Consider the following 25,300-nt stretch of genomic DNA (forward strand, 5'->3'; position numbering starts at 1 on the left):
TAGGCCAGACTAGGACCTTTAGACATGGCCAGAAATGTGTTAACAGCTGGCTGTCTGGTTGGCTCCATAACAGTTGGAATGTAATAAGCGCTGTAGTGACAGACCCCAGTGATCAAGTAACAGACCAATTTGTTCTGCACGCCTCGTCAGTATGTGTGGAAACTGAACAACCTCAAACTCAGACGGCTGGATAAAATCATCAAATGTTACTGCTGTCAAACTTTACTCCAGGAAGTTCTGTCAGTTTCCATAGTAACATCGCTCTTAAAAACACCAACACAATATCCTGAACTCACGCAAAATCTGACTCACCACTGAGATATACTGAGGGACAAATAAAAACTATGACAACCAAATAACCACAGTTCCGATGTACACCCTCGCTTTCTCAGATGCCAAGGTGTGTGCGTGCGAGTCGGTCTCACCAGTGCGGTCGTAGGACTCATGACAGGTGTGCGCGATCTCGGCCCCAAGCTGCAAATAGTGTCCGGCCTTGTCGTCTGGCGAGCCGTCGGCGCCCAGAGCAAACATCCCCCCGGCGAAGCAGGTCAGGTGACCCATCTTCCTCTCCAGGTGGCCGTTCTTCCACTCACCGATGAACGTCAGGCCTCCGTTGGACTTTCGGATCAGGTGGCGCTCGATAGCCTGGGGACGACGACCACGACATGGTGTGTATAGAGAGGAGAGACGGGACAGGACGTTAGTCCCTGAAGAGGGAACCGGGTTCCAACTGCAGATGATCAATCACCAACAATAACCAGCCAGTCAGCCTCCTGGTAAATAAATCCCTCACTGACTAAGTGGAAAATATTGAAATCAGTAGTGATGGATGTACAGAACGAGTCTTGTTAAGTCTCAGGGGTATACAGCTACGCTGTTTATATTTAAGGGGGGGGGGGGGGGTGTCAATCACAGCAGTCTCCATGGAGAACTCATAAAGCCGGCCCACACCTCGATAGCGTCATCGTACGTCTTCCGGGCCTCTGTGTCGGTCCGGTCTGACATCAGCCAGGCCTTCAGCAGGTATTCGTAGAAACTGTCCCCCAGACCTCCGACTGATGTATGGTCTAGACGGTGAGAGAGGCAGAGAACGAGGGAAGGAGGATTGAGGGGAGACAGAGGCGGGGAGATGAGACACAGACGGAGAGGGGAAAAAGAAAGCGGGACAAAAGGGAGGGGGGTACAGAATTATTCATTGGATCGTGTTTTTTTTTCTTCAAAACCCCAACTAGAGCCAACACTTCAGAGTGGGATTTCAAGGTACTGGAAGGAACAACAATAGAGAGGATTTCTCCCCCCTTATAGTACTGTGGCAGAGACAGGATGAATTTGGTTTTGTTCATCCTCTCCTCATGTACTCCTTAATACCCCCCAATATCCCAGTAAAAGTTGATTCAGCCTTTATAGTTGGCCTATTTAAGGCGACACGAGCAGGGGCCGCCAATTCCCACTCAGCGATTGGACACAGATGGAGACACACACACAAACACACAAACACACTTGCGCAATCTCTCAGACTAGCCAGAGAGTTAAACAATGTGCTAGTTTAAGTAAAAACTCTCAGAAAGACTATTGTTTTCTCCCCACGAGACCTGACCCTGTTTAGCTTCAGTGATTAAGCCAGAAGGGGCTTAAGGCATTATATGGTGTTGCAGCCTCCCTTTGGCTATTTGGCTCTGAGGCCAAGAGAGCTTGCTAGTTATCCTATATCTCAGTAAACAGCTTCAACCAACACTGAACCCAACCAACGCTTGGGTGTATTCATTCTGCCAAATTCAACGTTTTGGCTCGAATCGTTTAGTCAAGTTTCTTTTGCGCACATTCAGGTAGCTACCGCACAGGTTTCAGGTGTCCCAGGAAACTTTTCCCCATGTGTCCGATGATCAGTGACAGCAGCAGGTCTCCCGTCATTATCCCGGCATTCCGCACTACCTTTCCAATGGGGCCCACTTCAGTTGTTAACACCACGAGACAGAAGAACGCAATCCTTAATGCATGGGAGGACACGTCACAGGCCACGCCGACCGCCACCAGGGGCCAGCAACGCTGTGCAGAACACCGCTCCCGAGGCCAGTCCATAGCTGCAGCTAACCGCTAAATGCATATGGCTAATAGCGATCGAATGTGCCAGCTGGGCTCATTAGCGCAGCGTGTCCTGTCCAGCACTGGATGGATGACTGAAAGAAACGGGCATGTCTTTAGCCAGTGTTTAGTGGTGCGTTACACGTTAGTCCGGGGAGAGCTGAGGTACGGTTGGCGGCTGGGATTTAAGACTTCAATAGACAGTGCGTTTGTCACCGTCCACAAGTTGATTTTTAATACCAAGAGACACCTTTCACATGTTCTACAATGGTCAACCACCAACACTACCGTGTACTCCACGTACGGTCACACACACACGGATCACGGCTGTTACTGAAACTTCCCATCTTCTCTTCCACACACACACACACACACACACACACTCAAAGGTGTGCCCGGAGCGAGAGACAGAGTGCGAGACAGATGAGCTGAGGAGACTTTCACAGACACAAAGTAAAAGATGTTTTCTATGCAAATGGCTGTGTGGGATTGGCATGCCCCTGGCAAAATGGAGGGAAGGAGAGAGGGAGAAGTTGCAATGAATAATTCATTCTCATATGGTGGGATGGAGAGGTCGAGAATAGAAGAAATAACAAAAAGCTGGTTGGGGGGTAGACATTGTAGAGGTCATAGAGTATGTGTGTGCGTACGTACACACACACATACATACATAAGTGGCCGAGTGTGTGCGCCGGGAATACATTATATGACATTTGCACTGTAGAGGAGGAGAGAGGTGTGTTTCGCTAGAATTAACATGCGTTTTAACACACAAGAGAACTTCAGTTTGAATGGGGAACAGGGGAGTACCGAAATACAGCACACAGGAGAGAACGTGCGCATGAAATATGTAAACAAAGACACTCTTATATAGATCTGATGTCGAAATAACACCCTTCAATAGCTCAAACGACAACAACGCCCTTCTTGTGTAAAAGCTGCTTGAAAAAAACAATAAAACACCTGTAATTTCAGTCTGTTTGAGTGGGATGGTACCGGCCAACTGCATAATGTCAAAAGGCTGATTTGATAACAACTGTCCAATAATCGTTCAGTTAGGCAAAGGGGTGGGGCTCTAGACAGGAGTTATTAAACTGGTGGCCCCCGGGCAAGATCTGGCCTGTTTATCAATACAGAATGTCCCTTTCAATTCCATTCACGACACCCCCCCCCCCCCCCCCCAAAAAAATCCGATGTTTAGTCACAATGGCAGACCTCATTAAAAATGACCAATATCCCCTTACACCTATCGGTGATCGTAGAATGACAAAAGCGTGCTTTGCAGAACAACCATAACATTAACTTCACCCAAAAAAAACACCTAGCTTGCAACATGGCTTGTTTCATAGTTACTTATTTAAGCAATCACTCACACAAAAAACTTTCACAGACAAAAACCACAAATGTGACTACTTACAGGACATTTAACCAGCTAATTCTTATATCAAAAGGTATGGGTACTATAAACCATTTAATACATTCTGGATTGTGGATCCATCTACATGAATGGCTTATACTGGCAGATCAGATCAGTTTTACACTGTAAAACTAAACAAAAATAACCAGGACATCTAGCAAAAACTCACATTTATAACAGAATGAAATGACGTCACACTGGGTCAAGCTCAGAGGTATGCTGATGTTTCCGTAATGAACAAGAATAAAAGCCAAACGGTGTTTAAAAGTAGTGTTGCGGTTCGGAAGGACACATGGATCCCAGCACACCTTGTGAATCCTTCAGACTTACACCCCAAAAACAGAAAGAATACAACAACCACTTAGCACAGTGTGTTCCGATGGGGCTGACAACAGTCATCTTGTGTAGTGAATTGTCTTTTAAAAATTTTAAGATTCCTTTTCCACTGGGAAGACTACAGATGGCTGATTACTCATGTACCATAAGTGCCACACATCAAATCCAAAATAGTTGGTTTAAAAAAAAAATAATACAACAAGGTGCAGGTGGTATCCAATCCCTTGCAACGCCTCTTCAATCAAAACGCATTCACCAAAGCAGAACAAACACTTTATATAGTGTGGTAACAACAGCCGTCCCCCTCGGTCTTCCTCCTTGTTCTCAGTGTGTGTGGAGAGCTGAGCGGCTTCCCTCCTCATTAGGCAGGAAGACGCAACCCCACGCACACGCTGGCCTGGACTAGATATGAGGAACTCACTTCTACAGCAGAGCAGGTACCAAATGACCTTCTATCGTCGTTACAGTTACAATTTCTTTGTGTTTCTCTTTAGCGTGTGTATGGTCCGACTGAGCAGTAACAGACGGAGACAGTAATTTGGCCTCTCTCTTTTTCAGGGTAATTCGTTAAGACGCCCCGCCAACAGCTTTTAATTATACATATTTATTAAAGCTTCAAATAACACCCACCAAACACCCGATCATTCATGCAGCGTAGCAGCCCACAGACCTCACACACACACACACACACACACACACACACACACATTTCAGCGTATCTGCCTATGAGACAGACGGCAGAAACTTACGTTGGCCCCAGCGCCCGGTGCGTGGGTTCAGGTAGTTGGGGTACAGCCCGTTGGGCCGGTCCATTTTGGCCAGGAGCTTCCGTATGTGCATCACCTTACGGGGTTAAAAAAGGAAGACGCGCGGGGTTAGGAAGCAAATCATCTCGAGTTTCCCTCCTTTCCTATCGTAGGCCCACCCTGGTCAAAACGCCATGATTTAGAAAACATCCGGTGAGATTTTCGGCGTAACATTTGGCACAGGAACCAATCCAGTTGGATTCCTATTAGGGGGGGCTTGTCCCCGAACGAACCAATCCTGTACAGTTTCAATCAAAAAAAGGACAGTCATTTCCTATCCAAGAGCCAATCGGCGCCCCCCACCTTCTGGTAGTAAGCAGGGTTCCCGGTGAGGTAGGTGAGGTGGACAAACTCCATGTGGAGGGTTCCGAACTCCGCCAGGATGCTACTGCCAGCCGACGCCCAGCCCCAGTTACGGCCGACGCCGCTACACACAGGGAGGGAAAGGAGACACTTTAGAATCGATCAGGAGAGAACGGTGCTGACAACCCATCGCCGCAGGCGTGGACAGGGAAAGGGATGGCGATGGGGTGGGGGGTTAGAGTGGATGTAATGTGGTCTGACCTCTTGAGGTTGACCATGGCCCAGGGGATGCCGGTGGGGGTGTTAAAGGCCGGCAGCAGCTTCTCGGCCAGCTGGACCGCCTTCACCTTAAACACCTAAGGGACAGAGAGAGAGAGGGGAGAATGACAGCGTCACGGGGTAACGCGGAGAAAATGGATTTACCGGGGGCTTGATCAGAAAACAGGGAAGACAAGAACGGTTTACACAGTACAGAGACGGTGGTCACGTGAACGTGTGTGCAAAGCATCTGAGCAGGATGACGGGTGTGGTTGAGAATACTGAGGTGGTGGACACACACACACACACACACACACACACACACACACACACACACACACACACGACCTCTTACTCCTTCCATCGCTTTCTTTTGTATCTCTTCCATAGCCCTCTCTCCCTCCCCCACCCTCTGGAAGTCTGTGGTTGTATCTCCCCCTACATTGCTCCAACCTTGCTTGAACGCTCCAAGTGAGTTCTCCCAGGACCATCTTCAAGAAGCAATCCCACCCCCCCCCCCCCCCCCCCCCCACTGTGTTAGCACCGCGACAGTTAACCAGTATTTAAAAAAAACACCACAGCGCGTACTCCAGACTGGTAAATATGTCCAAATTATATTCAACATGTAAATGAGTGCTATGTGCAGCTGTGGTTGCCTCACATTACATCAACAATTCTGGAAATATTTCAATTGAAGCCTGCATCAAACAGTGCTCTGAGATGTGTACAAGTGCAGTATGTATCTGGGAAGTGCCCTCCGTGCTCTTTAGACTGGTACCCCGACCCAGCCACACTCAAATGTGCATGCTTGGAGCAGGATAGTTAGCATATTGAGAAACAGCCACTGATTCATTGTTGTACTGCTGATGTTTCCATCGCATCCAGCCTGCCCCAAGACAGCTTCAGCCCGAGGCCATTAATATGCATTACTGTACACGCCAATCAGAGACTGAGGGAACATTTCAACGCACACACACACACACCCATTTTTGTCTCTCTGCTCATATTTCAACTACCTATCATAACAAATAGATCTTTTCAAAACCAAGGCACAGCCTGATACTCGCTTCCTTTTTATTTTTATTTTTTTAAGGGGCTACGGTTCAAAGGACCTAGAAAATAGTTCCTTGGAGCAGAGCTGGTGTTCAACGGCACTTACTGCCTGAATGCCTCTTTTACTCCACATGTACTCCAGCCTTGGAGAGGGGCAAAGTTGGAGTTCAACAAAGACAGCACACACCACCTCACACTCAAATCCTCCTGTGTCTTTCACTCTCTCGATCGCTCCCTCCGTCCTATAGACCAAGCAAGCAAGGGAGGAACCGGGGCAATTTGGGGATGAACAGGCTCTCAGTCTCTCCATCAGGAGTAGATGTGAGGCCAGGTCAACGGGCCAGGCGGGTCGGCAGTATTCCCAGACTGCAGATTGGAAGTGGTGGCCCTGGCCTGCTTGTGGTACTGTAATCTGCTGCCGCTCCAACCGATCCTCTAAATCAGGGGCTGATCCTGTTATTACACATATGAGGATATGAGCCCTGCTCTCACTGGGACACGCCCACAGGATCTCACACGCGCACGCACACGCACTTTCATCTCCCCCTTCCCCAGAGCACGCGACTGTTTATGTGTAAGAGCACCATAACAGGATTAGGAGGTACACTGTGAAATCTGGTGAATGGGACTGTTTAAGAAGAAGGCCCTCAAGGACCCGAGACAGAGACGGGATTTAGTCAATTCACGGCGTTTGTCTGTGGGGTTTACGCGGTTTTCTACTTCACCCTGCTAGTCATCCGTTTGACTTGCTGTTCCTTTGTCAGTCCTTTGTTACTTATCATCTATTATATTTTATTGTATCAGTCCTCAGTGAGTTCATGAAAGCCACTTGTCCTCTGGGATGTAACCACAAGGGCATTGAAAAATAAAACAATCGAGCTGCCATTTTACCTGAGGTGTAAAAGTGTGAATAACAAGGTTACAAACACAGGCGAAAGACACCCTGAATAACAAGGTTACAAACACAGGCGAAAGACACCCTGAATAACAAGGTTACAAACACAGGCGAAAGACACCCTGAATAACAAGGTTACAAACACAGGCGAAAGACACCCTGAATAACAAGGTTACAAACACAGGCGAAAGACACCCTGAATAACAAGGTTACAAACACAGGCGAAAGACACCCTGAATAACAAGGTTACAAACACAGGCGAAAGACACCCTGAATAACAAGGTTACAAACACAGGCGAAAGACACCCTGAGTAACAAGGTTACAAACCCAGGCGAAAGACACCCTGAGTAACAAGGTTACAAACCCAGGCGAAAGACACCCTGAATAACAAGGTTACAAACCCAGGCGAAAGACACCCTGAATAACAAGGTTACAAACACAGGCGAAAGACACCCTGAATAACAAGGTTACAAACACAGGCGAAAGACACCCTGAATAACAAGGTTACAAACACAGGCGAAAGACACCCTGAATAACAAGGTTACAAACACAGGCGAAAGACACCCTGAATAACAAGGTTACAAACACAGGCGAAAGACACCCTGAATAACAAGGTTACAAACACAGGCGAAAGACACCCTGAATAACAAGGTTACAAACACAGGCGAAAGACACCCTGAATAACTAAGTAACGAACACAGATGAAAGACACCCTGAATAACGAGGTAACAAACCGATGAATGACATCTTGAATAACGAGGTGACAAACAGATGTAAGATATCCTGAATAGGCGTCTGGCTAATCCAACCTGTGCGGTAATATGTATCACGGCACCAGTACATCTGGACCATTGTTCACAGTTACTGAGGTAATTAGGTTGTAGTTTGGATGTTATGTCCCAAAAAGGTAGTAATTAATCCATGTGTTTCATTATATCGTACATGACACAGGTAAATCTCTACCGGAGGGCAAGACTACTTTTAAGCACAAGATCAAATAGCATGAAGATGTGCTAATTGTACTCACAAATTTGAGAGCCAGTCCTTTTTTCCCCATTGTGTTGGCCAAGATGAAGTAATGTCAATTTGTTGCTATGGTTGCTACGATTTTCTGTAACTCCTGGCAATGTGCGCACACTACTGCAGTGTTTTAACCTTGGACAATTTGTTGGTTTAGATTGATGAGGAATTGGTCCATTAAACTCAGTGTGATGAACTGAAACTTGATTGTGTAACAGTAATGAATGGAATTACTTTGAAATATAGAGACATGCATTCCTCGTAATATTGGTGCAGTCCACTCCAATATAACTTAATTGTCTACGGCAAATGTATGAGCAAATTTTGCCCGCTATGCTTCCGGTCGTTTTACCCCAAAAATGTGATTCTGAAGCTAGATATTTGCCAGGTTCAGCCATTTATTTCTTTAGTCACAATTTTTAATAGATCTTATAGATGTACATTACTCATAGATTTACATTACAATGCACAAATCCTGACATCAAGAGTGCATCTCGTGCTACACCAAATCATGTTATGGTATGAACATATTAATTGATACAAATGGAGTCACATTTATTTAGGTAAATCATTAGTTATTAATAGTTCTAACAAACAATATTTTGGTCACCACTATCTTTATGATTGATACTAGCAATTTTCTAGAGAATTCCAAAGGCAAATTTGGTCAGTTTCGCACATTTTTCCTTGCAGGTCCTCTCTAACTATCAGATTGAATGGGGAGTGTTGCTGAACATTGATCTTCAGGCCTCCCCACAGTTTTTCAATGGGGTTCAAGTTCCGGATTATGATTGGGCCACTCAAGGACATTCACAGGCTTGTCCCAAACCCGCTCCAGCATTTTCTTGGTTGCGTGCTTTGGGTGGTTATTCAAGGACCTGTGTATCTGGCTCCATTTGTCCTTTCCTCAATTTCGACCAGTCTCCCAGTCCCTGCTGCATAGCAGTATCCCCATAGCATGAGGCTCCAACCACCATGCTTCACTGTAGGGATGGCATGAGGCTTTCAACACCATGCTTCACTGTAGGGATGGTATGAAGCTCCCGCCACCACGCTTCACTGTAGGGACGGTATGAAGCTCCCGCCACCATGCTCCACTGTAGGGACGGTATGAAGCTCCCGCCACCACGCTTCACTGTAGGGACGGTATGAAGCTCCCGCCACCACGCTTCACTGTAGGGACGGTATGAAGCTCCCGCCACCACGCTTCACTGTAGGGACGGTATGAAGCTCCCGCCACCACGCTTCACTGTAGGGACGGTATGAAGCTCCCGCCACCACGCTTCACTGTAGGGACGGTATGAAGCTCCCGCCACCACGCTTCACTGTAGGGACGGTATGAAGCTCCCGCCACCAAGCTTCACTGTAGGGATGGTATGAAGCTCCCGCCACCATGCTTCACTGTAGGGATGGTATTAGACAAGTAATGAGCGCTACCTTGTTTTTGTGAGACATAGTGCTTGGCACTAATAGTATGATTTCTGTCTCATCAGACCTGAGAACACCCAAATCCTCCAGATGGTTTGTCGTATGCCTTTTTCTAAGGAGTAGCTTTTGTCTAGCCACTACCATAAAGGCATGACTGATAGAGTGCTGCAGAGATGGTTGTCCCTCTGGCAGGTTCTCCAATCTCTACAGAGAAACCCAGAAGCTCAATCGAGATTGGCCTTTGAGTTCCTTTCAGGATGATGGAGCCCACTGCTTTTCTGGGAACTTTTTATAACCTTGCCCAGAACTTGGCTTCAATTAAATTCGGAGGTCTACAGAAAGTTATTTTGCCTTCATATTGGTTTTGAGAGTACCAAAAGTGAGTGTGTAGATGTTCTCAAAATGTTACTGATTGAACACCATAAATCCCCAAACCGTTATACTGCTACTATTGTACCAAAATGTGTCAGAAATATCCATATTTGTACCGTTCAGTGCTTTTACATTTTCAATGCGCCACTCCTCTTCCCCTATCTCAACCAGCTCTCCCCTCACACTGCCTCCAACATCGTCCGCTATCTCTCTTGGCCTGCAGGTGCAGTGACAGTCAGTCAGTGTAACAGAGGGAGTAGTGTTCTGCCTTTGATGGTCTCCATGTTTGACAACATGAGAGTGAGTCAAGCACTGCCCTGCGAGACAGACAGAGCCTCGGACCACAGCACTTCAATAGAAAACACACAGCAAAAGTAGAGCACAGCAGACTACGTAAACCAGTCAGAAAAGGCTGGAGGGAGGGAGAAAAGACATGTACCGCGGACACAGGTTAGAGACCAGCAAGAATGACGGCATAGTGGTCTGGGTCATTTGCTGTGTATCATGACATCCACGGCTCCCTCCGTTCTCTCCCTGCAGGGTGACTCCAGCAGACCGTGTCCAGTGTGCCAGCATCTGCAGCTCTCCCAAACTCAGCTCATTATCTAACATTAAAAACCCCTCGCCCGTCTCTGCAATAAGCTTCCTCTGCGTTTGTCTCACGTTCTCTTGCTCTACCTCGTTTCCTCTATCCCTTGCTCTGCCTTGTTAAGTCTCTTGTTCTCTCTCACTCTCTCTCATTCCGTCTCCCTCTCCTTCATATATTCTCTCTTGTCCCTCTTTCTCTCCCCCTTCAAGGATTCTCTCTCTCCCTGAGGAGAGGTTATTACTCTGTAAAGGCTGTTGGCTCTATTGTACTGCTGGTCTCACAACAGCAGAGCTCCAGCTGCTTTCATCTTAACTACATATCCCAGAGGCACAAGTACCCTTCACCTCAACTATATATCCGATAGGCAGTAACACACTTCACCTGAAATACATATCCCAGAGGCACTAACACCCTGCACCTGAAATACATATCCCAGAGGCACTAATACCCTGCACCTGAAATACATATCCCAGAGGCACTAACACCCTTTCACCAGAAATACAAATCCCAGAGGCACTAACACCCTTCACCTAAACTACATATCCCAACGGCACTAGTAACACCTTTCCTTTAAAATACATATCCCAGAGGCCCTAGCACCTTTTCGAAGAGAAATAAAAGGAGAGGGGTAGAAGAGGTTGTAAAAAGCAAGGGAACGGAGTAGTTGAAGAAGAATTAGAGGAGCAGTGTGGGGGATATTGCGATATAAAAAATAAAGTGGTAAAATTGGCAATGGAGGAAAAGAGAGTAGAGGGAAAATGAGAAAGAGGACAGGGACAGAGTGGAGGGATAAAGGGACAGAGAAGTAAACATCATCCATCAGTGTGGCAGGGCTAGTTCTCCTCAGACTGACGCGCACGCACGAAAGCGTGCGTGCACGTGCACGCCATAGGACAGGCAATATAGGGCTCTCATAGAGGAAATAACAATGGAAGAAACGTTCTGAGCCCTCCCATCCCCCACTCCGCGACATGTCTGATTCCTCATCCCTGACTCCTCATCCCCGACAAGACCGATTCCTCATCCGCCACTCAATATTTGATTCATCTCCCACTCCCCAAATCTGTTTCCTCATCCCCAACTCCTCAGCAGCTCTGATTCCTCATCCCAACACTCCTCCAGCCGGGGTAACATTAGCCCTGTTCATTCAGAGATGTTGAGGTGAGAATGATGTCAGAGAGGCTACCAGAACAGTGAAAGTTAAGCGATTGAAGTAAAGGAGGAGAGATGAACATTAAGAGGGAGCAGAGACCACGACCAGGGATATATTCCCATTAGATGAGTTTGGGGCTGACAGAGAGGCTGAGACGCATGGCTGGAGTTCAATTCCACCACATACACTCTTAATAGGAGCAGGGACAGGGGGGTGTCTGACAGTTCAGGGTGGGGGGGGGGTGGTGGTGGTGTCTGATACTACAGGGTGGAGGGGGGGGGGTGTCTGATACTACAGGGTGGAGGGGGGGGGTGGTGTCTGATACTACAGGGTGGAGGGGGGGGGGTGTCTGATACTACAGGGTGGAGGGGGGGGGGGGGTGTCTGATACTACAGGGTGGAGGGGGGGGGTGGTGTCTGATACTACAGGGTGGAGGGGGGGGGTGGTGTCTGATACTACAGGGTGGAGGGGGGGGGGTGGTGTCTGATACTACAGGGTGGAGGGGGGGGGGTGGTGTCTGATACTACGGGGTGGAGGGGGGGGGGTGGTGTCTGATACTACGGGGTGGAGGGGGGGGGGGGTGTCTGATACTACAGGGTGGAGGGGGGGGGGGTGTCTGATACTACAGGGTGGAGGGGGGGGGGGTGTCTGATACTACAGGGTGGAGGGGGGGGGGTGTCTGATACTACAGGGTGGAGGGGGGGGGGTGTCTGATACTACAGGGTGGAGGGGGGGGGTGGTGTCTGATACTACAGGGTGGAGGGGGGGGGGGTGTCTGATACTACAGGGTGGAGGGGGGGGGTGGTGTCTGATACTACAGGGTGGAGGGGGGGGGTGGTGTCTGATACTACAGGGTGGAGGGGGGGGGGGGGGGGTGTCTGATACTACAGGGTGGAGGGGGGGGGGGTGTCTGATACTACAGGGTGGAGGGGGGGGGGGGTGTCTGATACTACAGGGTGGAGGGGGGGGGGGTGTCTGATACTACAGGGTGGAGGGGGGGGGGGTGTCTGATACTACAGGGTGGAGGGGGGGGGGTGTCTGATACTACAGGGTGGAGGGGGGGGGGGTGTCTGATACTACAGGGTGGAGGGGGGGGGTGTCTGATACTACAGGGTGGAGGGGGGGGGGTGTCTGATACTACAGGGTGGAGGGGGGGGTGTCTGATACTACAGGGTGGAGGGGGGGGTGGTGTCTGATACTACAGGGTGGAGGGGGGGGGTGTCTGATACTACAGGGTGGAGGGGGGGGGGGGTGTCTGATACTACAGGGTGGAGGGGGGGGGGGGTGTCTGATACTACAGGGTGGAGGGGGGGGGGTGGTGTCTGATACTACGGGGTGGAGGGGGGGGGGTGTCTGATACTACAGGGTGGAGGGGGGGGGGGTGTCTGATACTACAGGGTGGAGGGGGGGGGGGTGTCTGATACTACAGGGTGGAGGGGGGGGGGTGTCTGATACTACAGGGTGGAGGGGGGGGGGGGTCTGATACTACAGGGTGGAGGGGGGGGGGGTGTCTGATACTACAGGGTGGAGGGGGGGGGTGGTGTCTGATACTACAGGGTGGAGGGGGGGGGTGGTGTCTGATACTACAGGGTGGAGGGGGGGGGGTGTCTGATACTACAGGGTGAAGGGGGGGTGGGGGTGTCTGATACTACAGGGTGGAGGGGGGGTGTCTGATACTACAGGGTGGAGGGGGGGGGGGTGTCTGATACTACAGGGTGGAGGGGGGGGGGTGTCTGATACTACAGGGTGGAGGGGGGGGTGTCTGATACTACAGGGTGGAGGGGGGGGGGTCTGATACTACAGGGTGGAGGGGGGGAGAAAGAGAGGAATGGCCACAGGATTTGTGGTGGTTTTTATTACAGCTAGATGGTAGAAAATGTTCATGGGAGCGTGTGTGTGTGTCTGCGCGTGTCATTAACATGGTGCACCTGAATGGAGTGTCATTTCCTGGGAGACCTTCTCTGACCTGTGGGCCTCATCATTCCCCAAGCCTGGCTAATGAAAGATGGATCTGTAACCACTCCATCCCCCTCTCCTCTCCTCTCCTTCACCATCTCTGAATTCGTAATCTGACCCCATTTGTTATTTCACTCAGCCTCTCTACCTCTTTGGCATTCTGTCGGGCAGACCAAACTGGTGCTTCATCAGGACCCTGTCAAATACCTGTGCATGAGCACGCACGCAAACACGCACGCAAACACGCATGCACAGAAATATCCCCAGCGTCTCACACACACACACACACTGAAGGATTAAAACATCCCCAGCGTCTCACACACACACACACACACACACACACACACACACACACACACAAATCCCAGGTGAGTAGTTACCTCCTGTCCAGAGAGGTAATAGGCGGCCAGCAGTCCTCCGATGAAGCGGATGTTGACCTCGAAGACCGACACCTCAGCGTTCTGAAGAAACAGGAGAAGAGAGGGGACTCAGAAAAGGGGGAGATGGAGACAGAGGGGGTCTACACCGGGCTGCCACTGCCAAAACCACAACAGATATACCACCAACACGGAACTCTAGTGTGTGGACGTACACCGATCGGCCATAACATTATGACCACTGACAGGTTAAGTGAATAACACTGATAATCTCATTACCGTGGCACCTGTCAGTGGGTGGAATATATTACGCAGCGAGTGAACATTCTGTCCTCAAAGTTGATGTGTTAGAAGCAGGAAAAATGGGCAAGCATAAGTATCTGAGAGACTTTGACAAGGGCCAAATTGTGATTGCTAGATGACTGGGTCAGATCATCTCCAGAACTGCAGCCATTGTGGGGTGTTCCCAGTCTGTAGTGGTCAGTACCTATCAAAAAGTGGTCCAAGGAAGGAAAAGCGGTGAACTGGCGACAGGGTCATGGGTGGCCTAGTTGAATTGATGCACTTTGGGAGCAAAGGCTGGCCCGTGTGGTCCGATCCAACAGACGAGCTACTGTAGCTCAAATTACGGAAAAAGTTAATGCTGGTACAGATAGAAATGTTTCAGAACACACAGTGGATCATAGTTTGTTGCATATGAGGCTGCGTAGCCGCAGACCAGTCAGGGTGCCCATGCTGACCCGTCCACTGCTGAAACCAACTACAATGGACACGTGAGCATCAGAACTGGGCCACGGAGCAATGGAAGAAGGTGGCCTGGTCTGATGAATCATGTTTCCTTTCACATCAAATGGATGGCCAGGTGCGTGTGCATTGCTTACCTGGAGAACACACGGCACCAGAATGCACTATGGCAATAAAGCAAGCCGACGGAGGCAGAGTGGTGGTTTGGGCAATGTCCTGCTGGGAAACCTTGGGTCCTTGGATGTTATTTTGACATGTACCACCTACCTGAGCATTGTAGCAGACCATGTGCACCCTTTCATGGCAACGCTATTCCCTGATGGCATTGGCCTCTTTCAGCAGGATAATGTGCCGTGCCACACAGCAAAAATGGTTCAGGAATGGTTTGAGGAACACAACAACGAGTTCAAGGTGTTGACTTGGCGTCCGAAGATCCCCAGATCTCAATCCAATCGAGCATCTGTGGGATGTGCTGGACAAACAGGTCCGATCCATGGAGGCCCCACCTCGCAACTTACAGGACTCAAAGGATCTGCTGCTAACGTCTTGGTGCGAGATACCACAGCACATCTTCAGAGAAATAGTGGAGTCCATGCCTCGACGAGTCAGGACTGTTTTGGCGGCAACAGGGGGATCTACACAATATTAGCCAGGTGGTCATAATGTTATGGCTGATCAGTGGATGAATGTCTGTTAAAAAAAGACGTTCTGCATATTTGACACACAGATAGGCTCTACTAGTTGTTAAGGCCCTGGTGTACCGTCCAGCAGTAAAAAAATATTCGGATACTTTCAAAAATGGGGAAAAACATAGGCAAAATATATGCATTCAGTCAGATTGTCCACTGGTGCGACAGTTCCAGTCTATCAATGTACATTCTTGAATTTAACAAGCCTATCATTCGGACCCACACTGTGACATCAAATTCATGAGTCTGACGGATACAGAGAAACAATGTCCTTTCCCCAGGACCACAGCAGACACTGCCTTGTTGCCTGTGTAATAACTTCCATGTTCTCCCTGTAACAACCTCAATGAGCTGTAAATTACACTGTCTACCGGGGAGAGGAGAAATGGAGGGAGGAGAAATGGTGGAAACAGAGGAGGGGGGGAGAGGAGAAATGGTGGAAACAGAGGAGGGGGGGAGAGGAGAAATGGTGGAAACAGAGGAGGGGGGGAGAGGAGAAATGGTGGAAACAGAGGAGGGGAGAGAGGAGAAAGGGTGGAAACGGAGGAGGGGAGAGAGGAGAAAGGGTGGAAACGGAGGAGGGGAGAGAGGAGAAATGGTGGAAACGGAGGAGGGGAGAGAGGAGAAATGGTGGAAACAGAGGAGGGGGGGAGAGGAGAAATGGTGGAAACAGAGGAGGGGGGGAGAGGAGAAATGGTGGAAACAGAGGAGGGGAGAGAGAGTTGGGGGGCATTTTGGTGCACCTCGGATGTCCAGCTCAGAATTATGATTGTAGGAGTTTTTTGAGCTTATGCCGTGCCCTCATCAGCATCCATCTCGCCCCCGTCTGCATCCATCCACCCCCCCCAGCATCCACTACCGGTTTAAACTGCCATAAAACACCCATTTTAAAGCCTGCAGTGAAATGTAGGTGCCAGTTAAAAAAAAGACCGCAGCTATTAAAAAGGCAGTTTCCCAGTTGTACTCATGAACATAAATACTAACTTGGGGGCACATGGGAACACGTTTAGGTGATGGTAAAATTGCTGAAGGGTATATATGGGCGACCCACACAAACAGCACAACATTTGTTGGTCATTGGGTTCTTCATCACCTCCCTGACCATGGTGATTCATGTCAGTTTTCTCAGTTCGACCAGGTAACCAGCTCTAGAATCAGTAGGGGTGGGTATTGGCAAATACCTTGTGATACGATTTATATCAACATACACATGTCACGATTCAATACATACCGATTCATCACAATATCACCAACTGAATCATGATACTTATTGAAGTGCTAAAGAAAACCTTAAATATTATTGGGCTATATACTTGAAAGGACAATCTTTAACTAATCCCCATTAGCAACTCCTAATGAATCCCTAACTTCTAAATGTAGTCCCCCTTTAGACCCCAATAGAATTCTAGAATGCAGCTGATGATCACTGACATAGCACAAAAACCAAAACTAAATTACAATTACAAGTTAACTTTGTTTTAAAGAGCACATACTCTTCTTTAATTTGACAACCCATTAATGTAACTTGGAATAATATTTTATCTCCCATTTACAATCAAATGAAAGAACCGTCTGCGTTAGCATAAAAACAATATACTGCAACGAGATTGAGCTAGCACATGGCAAATCTCAAGACATATGATTTTTTATAAATAAGGGAAGTATGTGGCAGATGAGGAAATCATTGTGATCAAGTTGTCAGCGAAGCACAACATTACTGCTTCTTGGCTAGTTAATGAAAGTGATAGCTTGTTGCTGCACAAGCTAAACATTTGCGGGCAGACAACTTTGTTTTAGTCTGACAGAGGAAACAAACCGGACAATTAGTTGTCTAGTTAGCAACGGCATTTTCCACATTTGAATTAAATTGGAAGAAATGTGAGAAAACAACCTGCTAGTCAGCCGGCTACTCAGCTACTACAATGCTTTCCATTACAAGACTGAGCAAGCAACCATTCAAACTCCACAGCTGATGTGCTTGTCTATCAAGTTATCGCGACAGGGTTGCTGTTGTCATCTAAAAGTTATTACCAACATTTCACAGCATAAAATATAGACAACAAAACTTAAAGCCACAGTTTATTTCTTATTGACGTCAACATCATTATCACTTTTGTTGAGATAAATGAAGTTTAAATAATGCTGATATAATAACCATGTATTTCTATGTTTTTGTTTTTATCAAATTTCTCTACACTTTCAAAGAGCAAGGAGGTTTCTAACCTCGTATCACCAAACAACACAGAAACAATCTCTTTAAACGCAAAAAGTCGAGGCCGCTTTAGCACTAGCATTTTGAGTAAGGCTATTAATTTAAAAAAAGTTACATAACAGCATACCCTTTTCTGGTTTCTTATTCATGACGACATCCATGGGAATACAGTAACAGGCTTTTATTAGGTAGATTGTGATATATACACAACTATTATTGTTAAAGAAACGCCCGTTCAGCGATAGCTACAGCACTTAAAAGACGGCAGTCGACAGCATAAAAAATTAACATCAATTCTAGACATCAGAATATCGATACAATAAAGGTAAGGAAAAAGAAACTCCATTAAATCGTTGTATTGGCACAGCACTAAAGATCAGGGATGACAAAATTCGCGATTTCACAATGATGGACCTACTCTGCACTAGAAGCAAGCTTGTTGTTTTTCTGACCTGCACTGACCAACCTCATATAGACAAGTGGATTTCTAAATCATGTGCAATCTATTGAATTTGGAGGCTCTTTTTCAAAATTATATTTTAAAAGAAACACACACATGCTTTCACTTTTACATTATGGGATAAGTGTGTGTAGATTTATGACAACATATGATATTTAATCAACTGTAAATTAAGGGGGCTGAATACTTTCCTACTTAAATAGTCAGAATGTCCTTTCCTCACCCCAGCGATGTTTCCACTACTTTTACTTTTGGCTTTTCATGTTTTATACATAAAATACTTAATTTAACATTTAAAACCTGTCAGAATTTTTCTTTTGAAACCATTTGAAATTGTGAAATGGGATATGTTCTTCCACATTAAATCAGGTTAATCTCATCTGAGGGGGAAATCATGTACTCATTCATGTCCAAACTTGCTATCGATTCAGATCAAATCTTACTTAAAACTAAGGTTTATTAATTCCGATCCCAGCATTGGTTAACAGACTCCATTAATTCAGCCGTCCTTAAAGTGTGACAATTAATTTTGACTGCATTGAGAGTCATCCATCATTGCAGAACGCTTTAGTACAGGCCTTCCAGGAGCAATCCAACTAACACTGACTAACTACAAAGGACAAGCCAACATGGCAGCTATTTAATCATTCATTAGTGGAGGCTTTAACACAAGCATGAGTGCATGCACGCGCGCCGGCACGTGCGCACACATCGTGCACATACATTGCACGTACATGAGCACACAATCTTTCTCACAGACACAACCTCTCCCTCTCTAAACCATAAGCCCATGATTAAGTTTGACATAGAGTGATGTCTTTAATATAGTCAGTAACTATACTCTCATTTTAGCCTGGAAGAAAGAAGCAATAATAGAGAGCAGCCATGGGTTTGATGTAAACATATAGCTCAAACAATCCTTTCATTTTAAGTGAAGCCTAAGTAAGGGAGATTCAAATTACATAGTTTGGAGCCACTGCAAGCTACAAAACACCACTTCATAACTATTTTGAGAAACGTGAAACAATTTCTATGTCATTTGGGAAATGCTATTTTTATCAGAGGCGTGAGAAAGGGAGGGAGATCAGGGAATACTGAGAGACGGGCTTAACATCCATGACAGCTTATGGGCTTAATCGCAAATACCTAAATCTTCGTATGTTATCTAGTGAAAGTTGAAGTGTTACCGATACCACACAAACAAGTCATGCCTTAAACAGCACTCATTGCCCACTCAGCAGATCACTAAAATTATCTTGGCCTCTCTCATCCTCCCTCCCCGCATCCCCTCATCAATCTCTCCATCTCTCATCTTCTTGTCATTCCATCTCGCATCCTTGCATGTCTCTCATCCTCTCCCATCATGTCACTCCTCATCCATCTCCCCTCATCCATGTCTTGTCCTCCTCTCCCCAGAGGTGACCAGATCGGTCACAGCGTCGGCCTGTCAGAAACACACATATTGCCCAATGTCCACTCCCTGGGCTGTCAGCACCCAAACCTGGCAAGTCGGTACCCTAAACTGGGGCGTCAGAACCCTAACCTGGGTTATGGTTTGGTAAAGCAGAGAACCAACACCGACGTGGAGACGCTCTGGCAGAGAAGCTGCCTGGTGTCTGTGTAGAGCATCTTAATGGCAACACGATCAGCCCAGTCTCCCGTCTGGTTTCTGGGCCATTTTCTCTGCCTGCATGGTTCAGTGTTCCTCATCAGCACAGTCAGCAACGCTTGCCCTGCCCACATCGTTACCATGACTCCCACTCCTGTCTCCTGGTTACCAGTATGTGTCCATTTCTGCCTGCCTCCCATCACAGCAACGCTAAACAACGCCTGTTCTCTGATGTATCAACAGGCTACACTAATGGACAGAGATAAAACACCATTCTGTCTCTAGCCTCGACAGTCTGCAAAGTGCAGCTCCTATCTGCTGCAAGGAAGAAAAATACTCTCTAGGCGCCCCCCTCCCCCTCCCCCTCCCCACCCCCCCCCCCCCCCCCCCCCCTCCCCCTCCCTCCCTGGGGCTGTGTGGCTGTTATTAGATTTCTAGGTGCCGTTGGGATCAAGCATGCTGTCTGCAGGTTCAACGTTCTCTGGAGGTGGGTTTATTATGGCACTGAAGACTGCCAACGAATGCAAGGTGGCCAAGTGCATAGTGCTTGTTACTACAGGAGTACATTAACTAAACATCTTTGTGCTGTACTCACCACACTGAAGTCCAGGTTGTGCTCGATCCACTCCTGTCCGTCCTTGAACTCGTCGTGGAGGCCCATCATGTAGAGAGTGTCCAAGGCGTCCACGATGGTGGCCCCCATCTGGGAATTACCTAGACAGAGACACGCTGGGTTAGGCTCTCGCTGTATTACCAGTGGCGCCACCAAACAGACCTCTTGCCATCTGGACAGGAAATGACCCGCGTGGGCGTGAAACACTCCTGCATGTCCCTGTCGGGGTCACACGACCACTGTGCTGGTCTGTCAATGCAAGACCTGGAGATTCGGCACCGTGCAGAGATGAAGCTTTAGATGGATGTAACCCGCTCCAGTGTGGACAGGGTAACTGCACTGAGGGGGTTTCGCCATTTTCCAGTCAGGGGGAGATCACTAGATCACCAGATCACCTTCACTACAGTACACCGCATCTACGGCCAGCAGGATCTTGATTAAAACATGACTGACAAACAAAATCAGTCCCTGGCCTCCCCACTCACCGTCAAGGGCAGCACAGGCCAACGGGCTGACGCAGGCCATTAGAAATCCCTTTAACCGACAGCAGAGCTTCTTAACTGCAGGTTCTATCTAGCACTACACTCTAACACTAAAGAGCTCAGCTCCAACACTGAAGTTCTGTTTATTAGTGAACACTCTTTGATACTAGTGTTGAGTTCATACCTCTGGTTAATAAGACGGCCTTAACTAGGCTGATTATTGGGCTCATTAGATGTTGGTGTTCACATTCAGTAGGCGTCGAGTCCAGGTCGGGTCTTCTCAGTATTTCTGTGACAACGGCATGAGGATCAGCCAGACCATGGTTCTGCTGCGGTGTTGTTATCATTGTTGACAGGGGCCCTAAATCACTCTAAAAATACACTGACGAGGTTGGCTGAGACTCCGGCCCGACTGAGATCTGGACCCATTGACCCAGCTGGTATCAGAAAAACCAGGAGCAGTAGAGAATCCAGCCTGTCACCACACCCTCCACTCCCTACATCCCAAAATCTAAGCCCTGCTAAGTCTCTATATTGAATATATACAGAACGATTGTCTTTTTTTTTTTTTTTTTTTGCTTGATGCTGATGTCTTTTTGATCATAAATTCTGTTCACTCCTTTTTATTTTTCAAGTGAAGTATTTTCCAAGATTTCTTCATTCAGAAAATAAAACGCTGTAAGTCCAAAACAACATTTAAAATCCCACCAGGAGTTATTTTGGGTGTTGTAATCCTGCATTTGGCTGGTTAGGGGCATTTCAGTAGCGGTTGTGTGACTGCAGTCTGCTGAAGATCACCATTACAACTCCATTTCATTCAAACATTCTTTGGGAAAGCTGTTTTCATTTCTGACAGAGACTTTTCAAAAAGCCAGAAAACATGAATCACTGATACAACTTGTTAATGACTTACGATAACTCTGTCAAATTAATAAATGTTCTACCAAGTTCAATATATTAAGTTGATTTTTTTTACAGAGATCAAATCAAGCCTGTATATCAACAGCGCTTTAATGTCTGGATTTCTGATTCAGTTCCCCACAGAGATGATTTTAAAAGGCCCCACAAATCAATGGAGCAAGATTGGCATTTAAACAGGATACTATTTTAACCCCAGGAGTCCTACAGACAAGCCATCATGCCCTGGATGCTTTGGAATTCTGAAACTCAGACACATGCAATCTGTTGTATGCGACAAGCCACACAAAAATATTAGATTAAGGAGACATTCGACAAGAGACGATCATAGGTTATTCCAAGGCATTTTGTATGAAGCACACATTGCCATTGTCCCAACAGTTGGCACAGAACACAACACACCACACATCTTAAGTTACACGGATGCCTCAAATATGTAACCGACATCCAGACTGCTGGACTGTCCACCAGAGATAAGGGTCAAGCTCAAACCCAAGAGCAAAAGAAACCGCTCTCAGACAAGTCCGATTAACGATGGTCGCATTCCCACTGGCTTTTCTCAGCAGCGAACGCTGTGAAGATCAGTTATGTGCACGCGCAAGGAACCATGGGAGTTTTCTAATGGAATTTTTACTCTATGAATCGTGACAGTCCTACTACTGATAGAACTGAGGGTTAGAACTGAAGAATCTCTGCATACACTGTCAGAAACACGTCTTGACCGGCCTGCAGTTAGGGGTCCTAACAGCCTTGGATGGCCGCTGGTCCTCTGGAGAAATGTCCTCGTGGATGAATCCCGTTTTCAACTGTAGCGGGAAGATGGCTGACACAATCAGAATATCTCAGTACTAGATGAAAGTCATAATGCTTAACTGCCTCAGCAAGACCAGTGGATTCAAATACAAGACACTAAAGAACCACTAGCATATTTTACAGTAGGTAGGTATGGGGTTTCTGCTCACGCATTCTCAAATCAAATCCAGGATTACTACCGGTTTTTAAAGTCAAAGTGATCCATGCTGACGCCATCGCGCAAAGGTAAATGTGTGGAGTTTGCTGAACAACATTGGATGTGGCAAAAAGGCTAATATTAGCCAGCTGTGTAGTGCTTCGCTTAACGAGTTCCCTGATTCATGTGACATTTCTGCATTGTGGGTAGTTCTGAAGATGTACCAAAGTAAGTACCATCTGAACAAAACCCCCAAACATATTTTGGGACTTAATAGGGAACCAGGCTGTGACACTACTAAATTACAAAACATATGACCAAACAGCAGTGTTACTTGCAATGTGAGTACAAATGAATGCTGCCTACCCCTTCAAAGACATGTGAAACAAACTGAACAGAATTCAGATTATTTAAGGAATAATCACCCACACTCTCTCACCACCCACCCCACCCCCCCCCCCCCGCCCTCTGCCAGTTACATCAGGGGACAGACTTCCTAGTGCTACAGTATGAATCCACACATGGCACCGAGCCTGATGGATTCATTATTCACACTTCATGTCATCAATTGGCTGATGTACAGTATGCGTGGGGGGGGCGGGGGGTATTGGTATTTTCCCTTTCCCCTCTTCCATCATTCCTTTCCGCCATCTTTCCCTTCTCCATCCATCCCCTCACTCCATCACCCACGTCATGACCCCTCCCTCTCCTCAGCGAACAGCACGTCGGTCAGGATGAAGGGGGGTTGGGGCAGCCCGTCCCATGGCAGACGGTTAGCCGAGGTGGAGGTACCGACCGGGCCTTCTGCTGAGGACCCGGCTCTACGTGTATTCTGACCGGCAAACGGGTCTTAGTCACCATACTGACTGAGCTGAGCTGCAAGTCTTAGAGCTTGCTTATCAAAATCGGTCCACCGTCCAAATGGCCATTTTCACATTTCAGTAATTTAGCTGACGCTCTTATCCGGAGCGACTTACACGAACCCCACAGGGCTAACACACCAGGCGCTGTCAACGGACGAACCAGAAGTTCCCTAACGTCGCAGTAGGACTGGGAAGCCCAAATAGGATTTACAGACAGCTACTGTCTTTTGCTGTACCCAGAGTCAAAAATATCAACAGTGAAAAGCGTTTGCCGTTTGCCTTTTCTGCCCACGTCTCAGGACATCATTTCTGATAAGTCATCTGATAACTCTTAAGAGGGCTGGAGTGACTTAAATCGAAGTCACTGCATATGCTCTATATCTTTGTAAAGAAGTAGAAAAAAGAAACTCCCAATTACTGATATGCATGACTAAAGCGGGGATCATGTGTGCTTTGAACTGCTAACCAGGGGGACTAATTGCCTTCTGGCTTTCTTTTGCACGCTACATCTCTCAACAGAAGCCTTTGTAATGCCCAATTTCTGTTCCTTTAACTGCATCAGGCTCCTTTCAGATTAACATATCTTGTGTAACGTTTCAACAGATTACTTCACGCCTCCTGGGCCAGAGTGGCAAAATATAGGAAAAGTTTAGGGAATACACAAAAGGGCGTTGACAAAGTCAGACAACGAGAACTGCGTGTAGAGACTTCAGGACAGCCTAGCTGAAGAAAGGAAAGGTCACCAGATTCTTCAAACACCAGTAGACTGGCACTGTATGCAGTGTGTAGTCTAATCATAAAAAGTGATTATGTCAATTTATCAGTGCCTAACTTCAAGCTCAAGGACTTGGGAAAGGTGAAACCAGGCTAGATCAGTCGTTTCGCTTAATGGAATTGCCTTCCAAGAGCCTGCTACGGAAATTCAGATTTATTTGGAAAAATAATGGGCAGTGACCTTTTCACCTATATTTGCCAGTCGTGTTTGAACATAGGCTAATCAATTCACAGGTGGACAGGTTAAATCAGAAAGACTGAGCCTATACTTTGAGTAAGCCATACATCCTTCGCACTAGTGCAGAGCTTTAGTCACAAAAACCCTTTCATCTCTCTCACTTTACAGTGCAACCCATTACTTATATGTGTTGAGTTTAACCCTGAACTCACTGGAGTGTGTGGGCTGAACTTCGAGATTTGGAATTAACGGTGTGTGTGCGCCCGTATGTGAAACGACAGAAAGGTGCATGTGTGTGTGTGTGTGTTAGATGACACAGTTGCTGACACACTGACTTTTCATTCACACCCAGACAACTAGTCCGTTAACTGGACTTCATGTTTATGGTCATCTCCGCTCGCTGTTCAGCCAAGTAATACACACAGTTCTCAGGGTTATAAAAGGTGAGACACGCCTCCCCCAGCTCTGTCGGCCCCCCTACATAAAACAATTAGTTTTCTTGGTTTACAGACAATTCGTGCTACACTCCCTCAATCCCCCCCACCCCCCGACATGGCCCATCTCCAGACAGTTGGAGTTAGCGATGGGACTGTGGGCTGTGTTGTGAGACCTGCCAGTCACTATAAGTGGCCTGATGAATATTTGCTGAGCTGCAGCACTTTGATGAATTGCTGGATGGGGGAATGTGAGGGAGGCATCGTGTTAGGGACGCGTACACTGTGGGGAGCAGCTCCTTGTTCCACTCCCTAAAATCCCTCCCTCC

General features: G+C 47.3%; 1 protein-coding gene across 1 annotated transcript in view; it reads right to left on the reverse strand.

The window, feature by feature from the left end:
* The window catches only part of man1a2 (mannosidase, alpha, class 1A, member 2), a 73,781-nt gene that overhangs the window by 8,285 nt on the left and 40,196 nt on the right, over positions 1–25,300 (reverse strand). The window contains exons 5-11 of the mRNA XM_010880301.5: positions 20,356–20,474; positions 14,050–14,130; positions 5,206–5,300; positions 4,945–5,068; positions 4,585–4,678; positions 952–1,067; positions 426–645 (exon numbers count right to left, since the gene is read on the reverse strand). Of these exons, the coding sequence (XP_010878603.1) occupies positions 426–645; positions 952–1,067; positions 4,585–4,678; positions 4,945–5,068; positions 5,206–5,300; positions 14,050–14,130; positions 20,356–20,474 (849 nt within the window). The remainder of the gene's footprint in view (positions 1–425; positions 646–951; positions 1,068–4,584; positions 4,679–4,944; positions 5,069–5,205; positions 5,301–14,049; positions 14,131–20,355; positions 20,475–25,300) is intronic.

This window comes from Esox lucius, chromosome 16, assembly GCF_011004845.1.
Source record: "Esox lucius isolate fEsoLuc1 chromosome 16, fEsoLuc1.pri, whole genome shotgun sequence".
NCBI classification, from domain to species: Eukaryota; Metazoa; Chordata; class Actinopteri; order Esociformes; family Esocidae; genus Esox; species Esox lucius.